This window comes from Humulus lupulus, chromosome 6 (assembly GCF_963169125.1).
Source record: "Humulus lupulus chromosome 6, drHumLupu1.1, whole genome shotgun sequence".
Classification (NCBI taxonomy): domain Eukaryota; kingdom Viridiplantae; phylum Streptophyta; class Magnoliopsida; order Rosales; family Cannabaceae; genus Humulus; species Humulus lupulus.
The window spans coordinates 220395040-220405959 of NC_084798.1; the positions used below are offsets into that span (position 1 = coordinate 220395040).

Sequence of the window (10920 nt, forward strand, 5' to 3'; positions counted from 1 at the left end):
GTTAAAATAGGGTTTTTTTTTTTACTGTTTTAGACTGGCTCGATGTGAGCTCGATATGAGTTCGATAGTAGTTCGATAGGGATGTTAAAAGCTCGATGTGAGTTCGATAGTGAAAATTCCCTTAACAAAGTGGCTCGATGTGAGCTCGATGGAGCTCGATAGGGAGTTCGATAGGGATGTTAAAATAGGTTGTCTTTACTATTTCATGATGGCTCGATGTGAGCTCGATAGGGAGTTCGATAGGGATGTTAAAATAGGTTGTCTTTACTGGCTCGATGTGAGCTCGATAGTAGTTCGATGGTAGTTCGATAGGGATGTTAAAGTAGGTTGTCTTTACTGGCTCGATGTGAGCTCGATAGTAGTTCAATGGTAGTTCGATAGGGATGTTAAAGTAGGTTGTTTTTTACTGTTTCAGACTGGCTCGATGTGAGCTCGATAGTAGTTCGATGGTAGTTCGATAGGGATGTTAAAGTAGTTTGTTTTTTACTGTTTCAGACTGGCTCGATGTGAGCTCGATATGAGCTCGATGTGAGCTCGATATGAGTTCGGTGTGAGCTCGATGGAGCTCGACATCAGCATTTTATGATGGTTTTTGCTAATTTTTTTATCGTACTCTCTTTTGCAGCATATTGATGCGGCAGAACACATGCTTCGTATGCGTCGCAAGTATTTTCCCAATATATATCAACAGAATGCAGTTGTGATGAACAGTTATTTCTCACAAGTGATACCTGCCCGATATGATCAGTTCAAGAAAACAGCCGACAAAACAAAGTATTATTGGGATGCTGACATTATGTCCATGTTGACCGGCATCGAGCAGCAGTTTCTGGCATCTTGGGGAGGAGTTGAGGATGTATATTGGTGCCAGAACTATGGACAACAACATTGGTTTGCCATTGAGGCTTCCATTTCTAGTTGGACTCTGACTGTTTACGATTCAGACAACTCGGTGATTAGTGACGCAAAGCTTGAGGATATTATGAATCCATGGTGCTTTATGCTACCTTCTCTGTTAATGCAGAGTAAACTGTTTACTGATAGCTTGATGTTGAAGATTCCATCAGCAGGAAATAGGCCGCATCAGTTCACATTGCGTCGCAAACAGAAACACGAGCTCCCTCAGTCAAAGAGAAGGTAACAAACATCATCTTCATACTAGTTTTGTTTCTAACTAAATTTATAGTAATGTGCACACTTAATATTTATTAATTTTTTTATAGTGGGGATTGTGGTGTGTATGCTATCAAGTATATTGAGCATCTAATGGTCGGTCTTCCATTGGAAGCTATCTGCGATGAAAATATGGAGGTGTTCAGGAACAAGTGGACCACAGACTTGTGGTATCAAAATTTGTTACCTTGATGATTGTATATATACAGGGTCTTTACATGTACAGTTTGTTGTTCACATTTTTTTATAACTTTCATGGGCTGTTATCGAGCTAATATCAAGCTATATCGAACTGTTATTGAATTATCAAAATTTGTTACCTTCATAAAAAGAGTTTATTAATACAACAAGTTCAAATGGGAAAAAAGAGTTTAAAGCCTAGCTTTGCCATAAACATAACTTTTCAGAAAAATCAAATAAAAAGAGTTTATTAATACAACAAGTTCAAATGGGAAAAAAGATTTTAAAGCCTAGCTTTGCCATAAACATAACTTTTAAGAAAAATCAAATAAAAAGAGTTTATTAATACAACAAGTTCAAATGGGAAAAAAAAGTTTAAAGCCTAGCTTTGCATGTAGCCCTGTTGTGGCCAAGACCACCACACATGCTACACTTGCGCTGACTGGGAATGATTTCTCCATTCGATGGAGTGCGGTTTGTCTTCCTTCTTCCCACCTTATTCTTCTTCGGTCGACCAACTGGTTGTTTTTCAACGGGAACCCCAACTTGCATTTTCTCTATGTTCTCGGGAACTTCCCAATCATCCTCATTGCCAGTTGGGTAAATTGTTTCTTTGTAAGACTCCCTCCACATCTCAGTAGTGTAATATGGTGAACACAGTGAGTAAATGTTGACATTGCGCAACATGGCCGCAGCCACACCATGAACACAAGGGTAACCCATTATTTGAAACTGACCACAAGAGCATGATTTGGTCATCAAATTCACCTCACCATCACCTTCTGGGTCTACCACATGAAATTCAAACTGTCCAAGAGGATGGACTTTCAAGTACCTTGCATCATCCGCAATGCCTGAGACATCTTTCTCATATGTTGTTGCTAATTTGGATGTGCACTTCTCTACCTCCTCACGACGCGCGGCAAACCATGACTGAATTGTGAAACGAATGAATTCCACAAAAGTAGTGACTGGGAAGGTTCTTGCGTCTCTGGTTTTGTTGTTGAAACTTTCAGCGTAGTTGCTTGTCATTACATTGTATCGATTCCCAGGAAAGTATACACGAGTCCACTTATCGAAGCCAATACCCTCGAGATATTGAGCTATGGCAGGATCCATTTGCTTTATATTGTTGAAGAACCTGTGAAATTTTGACTTCCGAAATGCATATGCCGCATTCCACATCTCCTTGTGACAGTGATCGGTCTTGAACTTAGCGATTACACTCATACTTATGTGATGGTAGCATGCGCCGTGGTAGGCATCAGGGAAGACCAACTCAAGAGCATGAATAATGCTAGCATGCCTATCTGATACAAAAGACAGATTATCAACAACTCCAATGGTTTCCTTCAATTTCATCATGAAATACTTCCAAGAAGCATGATTCTCACTGTCAACAATCGCGAATGCAATTGGATAAATGTGGTTATTCGCATCCAATGCGACAGCACACAACATGTGGCCACCGTACCTTGACTTTAAGAAAGTGCCGTCCACACATATAACAGAACGACATGATGTAAATCCCCTTCTACAAACTCCGAGTGAGAAGAAACAGTAAAGAAAGCGACCGTCATCTGTGACAAAATCAGTAATTGTACCTGGATTCTTTTGCTGCAGCATGTACAGGTAAGAAGGTAACTTGGAGTACGATTCTTCAGGTGTCCCCCTAACATAACCGAGTGCATTCTCTCTGCATCTCCAAGCCTTAATATAACTCATATCGATACCAAAATTATTCTTCATATCCTCCTTTATGCTGTTTGGTGGATAGCTAGTGCCATCAGTAGCATATTTGTTCTTGATAAGGTGCCCAATGACAGAAGGTGCTGCTTGACGGTGGTCTTTTTGTCGCAATTCTAGTGAGCAAGTATGTACACTATTATAAACAGTGATCTCAAACATCTCTGATCACGCTACTTTTTTCCCTCTTATTCTCCAACCACAATCAGGATCCTTGCAGGTGATATACAACACATCAGTACCAGACTTCTTAACCATAAACTCAAAATTATTCTTCATTGCAAAGAGAGCCACTTTGGTTTTCAATTCCATCTTGTTCTCAAATGTCTTCCCAAGATGTAATTCCCCCAACGCTATACCGGATGAGGGTGATTCAGAACGACTACAAGCTATGATATCTTCTTTTGTAAACATGGGAGCACTCCATTTTCTGTGATCTTCTGTTGAACATATAGAAATGTTCCCTGTATAGTTATATTCTGTTCCACCAGGACGACTAGAGCTGGTGCCAGGTGTTCGGCGTCCTTGACTTGGTGGGTTCGTCCGTGCAATATGATGTATTGGTTGTTCTTGTGCTTCTTCTACTTGCAAATGTTCAGCTAATAGATCATCATCCACCGAATTGTCTCCTAATTCCTCATTGTGTTCGGCTACCGGATCGTCATTCACATAGGGGTTGTACTCATACTGGTTGTCCCTCAGGTCACCAATAGGAAATCCTAAAGTACTGGCTGCTCCCTCAGGTCCGGGAGTGGAATATGGGTCTGCAATGACAATATTTTTAACAGGAGTGACACACAAGGCCAACCTTTCTTTAGATGTTACTCCTATGAATGCACGGACACCAAGATCACTTTCAACATGAACGGGTGTAAACGGTTGGTCGCCGCAAGTGTAAGGAACCTCCAATTTCAACTCATATATCTGTTTATCAACTTTAAGTTCCTTGTGCAATATGTCAAGAAGTTGCAAGTACGTTACAGTATCCTCCATCGGTATCACCGTGCATTGAGGGTCCTTGAAAATCCACTTATTCCCTTGTAATTCCCAAACACCATTGTAGGATACAAAAACGTAGACAATAGAGCCTGTGTTGGAAAAAAAAACATTAACATTGTCAGGAAAACTGTCATTTTTCCAGAAATGCAATAAAAAATAACATTATCGAGCTTTATCGAGCTATTATCGAGTTGGAATCGAGCTACCATTTCTCAAAACAGAACATAAACCTAACCAAACCCTCCATCGAACCCCTATCGAGCTGTTATCGAGTTATCATTGAGCTACCATTTCTCAAAACAGAACATAAACCTAACCAAACCCTCCATCGAACCCCTATCGAGCTATTATCGAGTTAGCATCGAGCTATCATTTCTCAAAACCGACCATAAAACCTAACCAAACCCTCAATCGAACCCTATCGAGCTACTATCGAGCTCAAATATTGTAGATCCATTCGAACCCTTATCGAACCCTTATCGAGTTTCCATCGAGCACTAAACCCGAACCTATCGAGCTATTATCGAGCTCACATCGAGCTACATCGAGCTCTTACAAAGACCTTCTTCTACATACCATCGAACCGTTATCGAGCTGCTATCGAGCAAAAAAATTGCAGAAAACCCAGAAAAACACAGATCGCGGAATCTCTCAAAAAATCCCGAAAAATACACCAATATAGGCTCAGATCTGTTCAAAATAGCCAAAAAAAATGTAAACAAATAATACCCAACACATAAAATGTAAAATCTCATTACCCATGGTTTTTCTCCTCCAAAAACTCTCAAAATAGATGTTGCCTTTGATATTAACGAATTCACAGAAACAATGGAGATAACTAACAATGATTTTGACAAGAAAATTATACAAAACTGTAGGTTTTATGGAGATTTCGTGAGAATTAGAGAGAGAGAGGGAGGAGAGTGGAAGAGAAGGTTTTGTGAATTTTTGATATAATGGGAGGGGTATTTTGGGTATGAGAGGAAAGTTTAGCATTAAATTGAAAATATTATTAATGTTGAGATTTTTTGGTAATATTAGACATTATTAGACATAAATAATGAAATTTCCCTTAATGAATGCATTGAGTGCAAATCATCATGCCCTGACGCTCTACTTGCGTGAACACTTTCACTGTAGTTATAAACGCAAGGCTATCTTTATAGGTATGTCTTTATATCCAATGCATATATCTTACCTATTATATAAATGACTATTTAACGATATTTTGTATTTAACAGAATTTAGTATGTTTTAACTGAATTTAGTATACTTTAACAGTTAACTATTAACATTTTAACAGAATCTATAGTTCAGTCAAACAATGCAATAGTTGAGAAATATACAACCATTGCCATAGGACACAACCATTAGCATTTGCAGACACAATAAAAATCATCTCATCTATTTATGAATCATAAATTAACACAATCGTAAATTTGAAATATAAATTCTTATAATCTTCTATTAAACTTGTAAAGAAGGTAAAAAAAAGATTTACATAAAAATAAAAATTTATTATCTTAGAAGTTTATCATTCATGTTCAACAATTATGAAGGCTAAACACTCATCTATGTTTCAAGAACAAAATCTGTCAGACGTTAAATTTGTAAAATCTGATCTTTGGTTTAATTTTTTGGTGTAGATTTACAGCGAAGGCAAAAACGATAAAGAATAAGATGTTTTGAGGCTTGTACTTTTAAGGTGAAGCGCAGAGTGGGATTTAGAGGGTGATGTTGTGCTCGAATAGCCATTTCAGCGCCAAGGAATCAGAATTGTTGCTTTGGTTTCTTCATATTCATATGCAAAGCATTATTCTTTGATACAAAGCTTTGCTTTTTTTTTTCCTTTGTAACTTTAGAAAGCAATTCGCAGCAACGTTTTTCTCAACAGAGGATTTCAAATCGACCCTTCTCATTCTTCTTCGGAGAAATCTTGCTTCACCAAGTTTCCACTTTCGATGCGTTATTATAGTAGTACTACTGTGAGAGGTTCTTTGTTTCGGATTCTCTTAATAATAATAACTGAGATCCTCGTCGACATTCACTCCATACTAATAGTAGTAATGCCAATAATGGGGCTCGTCTAAGTAGTGGCTTTGATCATCATAAGGCTCAATTCGTTCATGATTTGGAATTGGAGGGCTTTTCTGCTTTGTAAGACGTCTGTGCCACCGATGCTCGTACCTTGGCCCCAAATGGTAGTGGCGAAGCATCATATGGGCGTAGCAAGCTTCTTGGATTTCCTAACCATTCTTTGCCCCGTGAAAAATTTGATGTTGCCGTTGACGTAGACGAGGGTATTTTTCTTGTCTAAGTTTTTTTTTCCCTTCTTTTGATTTGATATTTTGAATTTTTTTTTTCCTCGTTTACATGTTACTGATTAATTTTTGTCTGTCGATATAATTATACAAGTTTTGACTAGAGCTGTGAAAAGGTATTTTGACGGTATTTTTAAAAGTTGACATTTTGCACGTAATGTCTATCACCTCATTTGACAATTAATTGAAATGCGAAAAAGGGTATAGTAATCTTTGCTTTCTTTCTTGACAAGTGTGTACTAGCTGTGTAAGTTGTAGTTACTTTTATTAGTTGCTTCAGAGGCATGGGCTTCTAACTTATTATGTTTTTCTATCTGTCAGTGTGGTTTATAAGTGCCTGACACATAGTTTGTGCTCTTTTGCTTTTAGTTCTGGGAAACTTTGTATCGGCTCTGAACATGTTTATTGCGGACCGTTATTCTTCAAACCATTCAGTTTTGGAATACCATGTCTATGAGTTCTTCAAGGTATATCTTGTTGCCATCACCTTGGTATTCCATTGTCCATATTTTCTTGATATTACGGTATTTAACTTTTTACATTTTTAATTGCTGTCTTGTATGGTCTATTAAAGTTTCTTTAAAGATCCTCCCCCAAGAGACTAGAAAAATATTTATTTTTTGCAGTTTGACTTGAGATAATGTAGTATCAGTTGGAGTCAACTTCTTAATAACTTTATGAGGAGATTTTTTTTTATTGCGCCTCGGTAGTGAATATTACTGTGGTTGAGCCTTTACAGTTATGGATGTATTCTTATTATGCAATCTATTTTTGTGCTGCAGACACGGAACTGCTCCCGCAATGAAGGTATTATATTTTTTTTCATTGTTTCGACTTATTTGAATTTTGAACTATGCACTGATTTTGTTAATGGATGATTGAACAGTTAGAAAGGTGAAATATCGGTGAGATTACTTTATTATTATTCTGAGCGGTGGCAATGGGAAAACGCCACCCTCAGTGCCGTTGCTGTGTTCGCCACAGTCACTGCTTCGTCGAAATCTTTCTTGCTCAATTTGTCGAACTCAATTATTTCATTTAATTTGGTTTTAACTAGTTATAAGTTTAATATATTATGTTATCGAAGCAATCACTGTTTGAAAATGTACCTCAAAGTAGTTCTTTACGTAATATGACAACAACTTTCTACTTAAATCATGTTGTACATTTTAATAATCATGTTATTTATTATCTAATTAATTTTTTTTTAATATTACATCGTTTTTAAAAAATATCAAATATAACATGCATTGCACGTATTTTATACCTAGTATATATATAAATATATATATTTATATTTATAATTTTCTTTGTGTGTATGTGTGATTATTTATTCATCATAAAATAATATTTTGTAGTGGTTAATTAACGTAAAACATAGTAAAAATTAATAACAATAGTGCATCTAGGAATTCATTCCACCAAAAATAAAAATCAATAATAATATATATTGCAAATATATAATGGAACAAAATTTAAAAATTACATATATATATATATATGGAGGGAGCGACTACAACTCATCCTATTTTTTGCAACACCGGTGCATCATTTTTCTATTTCGGCACTTGAATAGTTATAATCCCAAAAAAATTTATATGATGGTGTACATTATCACAACAACAAAAATTACAATTACCGGCGGAGGATCCCGCCGGTAATACATGGTGAATCCACCAGTATTATATATTACCGGCGGAGGTCCGCCGGTAAAACCCCGCCGTTAATAATCGGTCGGTATTATCACCATTACCGACCGACTGACACCATCCGCCGGTATTGTATTATTACCGGCGGATTAATAGAGGCGGGACCCCGCCGGTGATGTGCAACGCTGACCCCCCGTCTGACCCGTTTATTACCGGTGGGTTCTGCCTCTAATAATCCGCCGGTATTAAATTACTAATATTAAAATAAAACAATTAATTTTATTTTATTTCTTAATAAATATACATATAATACTTATTTAAAAATACTAATATTTAACATATATTATAATTAATAACACAATTAATATTCATCAAACAAAAATAACATTGTAATTAATCATAAAATTAACTTAATAAAATACAAATTGTCTCATTTTAATTACATATAAACTAATTATAAAATAAACATAATAAAATTTCAGTCTTAATATAATTAAAAAACATAATCTAATTATTATTGTTTTGATCAGGCCAACTTGGTGTAAAATATTTATTAAGATCAATATCTTGATCACTAGTATTAGGGCGCGGCAACAGTGGTGAAGCAAACTGTAGTGCTTGTGTAGAGTGATGCTGCGAAGATGACCTAAATTGTCGAGCATGTGGTCGCGGCGAGGGAGACTGATGCAAAAAACTCTCAAACTGACCATACCTCTGCTGCTGCGACGAACTCACAAATTGACCATACATCTGTTGTGGATGTTGCTGCCTAGGATGTGATGTCTGAGATCCTGTAGGGAGGCCGGGGTAATAAAAAGGAGGGGACTGGGAGGAGCGTCCATAGGTGTTTGGATAATTCTGTTGAGGTGGATACACATGTTGTTGTTGTTGTGGCATCGACCAAGGAGGTGGACTTTGAGAAGATATACCACCTTCAGGTTGTGATGGTAAATATCGTTGGAGAAGTCTTTCAAACCGCGACTCAGCTTCTGTACTGGTATGCTGAGGATTACCAGATGGACCTTGTTGAGATTTCAACATCCGGATCTCTTCACGCATTGACTTAATTATTTCCGCCATAGTAGCAATGTCTTCCTGAGGTTGGGCCTGTGACTGACTTTGACTTGTGGAGCTGGAAGCTGATTTTTTCCCTTTGCCTTTGCTGTAACCTACTCCTCTTTGAAAGTCAGACCTCTCCCCAAGTACTTTACTCATAATCTCGTACTGATCGATCGACGAGGATTCGGCAGCAGATCCAGTTTCAGATCCCTACGTCGGTCCTTGAGACTGGCTTTGAAGTCATGCCCTCTCAAGCTCTTCCGTCATTTTTTCCTATTCATAAAAAGTGTTAGAAACACATCAGTAACATAGTTTAATGAAAATAATAACACAAAAGTTTAAACTTACAAAAGTTTCTCGAGCTGTGTCGTTGATAAAAACTTTTGTCGATTTTCTCAAATGGCTATCTTTCCAAGTATCAATAACATGTTCATCAGGGTTCGCCTATACAAATTTAGAGATAGGAAGTTAGAATGTAAAATTTTGTTAAATTAAATTAATATTTTTACTTACAAATTGGTGACGCTTAGCTGCCATCGATTTTGTGCCTTGCGTCAATGTATACTTCATTTCTTTTCTGTTTTTCTTGTTTTGGTTGGATCGTGCGATAAATTTTGGGCTAAAAAACAACTGAACAATATCTTTCCAACTCTCCTTGGAGCAATGGTCAGGTGGGGCAACTAAAACACTCTGCAAATCTTCCGGATTAGAGTAATATTTTTTGAAGTGAGTATGTCTGATGTTCTTTCTCTCAGAATATCTTTTGCGCATCTCTGTGTAGATAGTTTTCATAACTCTCTCGGGTTCTGGATGACCATCAACATTATAAAAATACTACATTAAAAATAACATGTTAGTTTAGTTTGTAAATGATTTCTACATTAAAAATTATACCACAAGACTTGTTCTAAATTTGTACCTTCATCCTTTGTACGACTTGTTCCTTAAATTGTTGAGGTACATCAGCGAAATCCAAGTAATGTCCTGGCAACAATAAAGTGACTTGGAGGCCTATCTCGCGGACAAAAGCTTTGTCCTCTAAGCCAACCACTTTGTCCGTCCTAGGATCAAGCTGAAGATCTAGTGGTTTCCCGGCATTTCGCCGTCGAATTTCAAGTGGCTTCGAATTAGCCAGGCCACGACCCTTTCTTCTCGGCACTTCAGCTATCCACATTTTCAAGAATAACCAAAATTTGAAATATTAATATTATATTTAAACATTCGTTGAGCTTGACTTTCAAGCTATGAGAAAAATTTGAAAATTATTATTAACCTGACTCGCAGGAAGATGGTACTCTACTAGGATCTGGCGGGTCTAGACCTCCACCATCTCCGCCGTGAGAGGTGGCTATATCTGTTGACATTGTACTTAGGAACAAAAATGATTAGTTAGTATTAAATTGTTAGTTAGTATCAAATATCACCAATGGAAATGAACATCATGATTACAAGTCTAATATATTATATTTTAAACAATTGTCATTATTACAAAAATATAAAAACTAAGAAGAATAATCACTATCACTTTCATCATTAATTAAATTAACATCAATCGGAGACACATGATTAACATCATCTTCACAAATATCAACTAGCAATTCATCTTCTTCATCGACTTCTTCTTCGCCTAAGTCGTCATTTATGAAATTTTCATCTAATTGATCAGCAGGTGAATTTTGTATAGTGCCAATATATGTTGCAGGTTCATGAGATTCCATAACCAACTGACCGAGATCCACGGTCAACACAAAATTTGATGAGTTTATGTCATGTACGACATCAACATCTGGATC

General features: G+C 36.8%; 1 protein-coding gene across 1 annotated transcript; it reads left to right on the forward strand.

Moving 5' to 3' along the window:
- Positions 1–693: 693 nt before the first annotated feature.
- On the forward strand, positions 694–1554 carry LOC133783440 (uncharacterized). The gene is made up of 2 exons (XM_062223061.1): positions 694–1137; positions 1224–1554. The coding sequence occupies exons 1-2, from the start codon at positions 704–706 to the stop codon at positions 1363–1365; spliced, it is 576 nt and encodes a 191-aa protein (XP_062079045.1). The 5' UTR covers positions 694–703; the 3' UTR covers positions 1366–1554.
- Positions 1555–10920: the final 9366 nt, after the last annotated feature.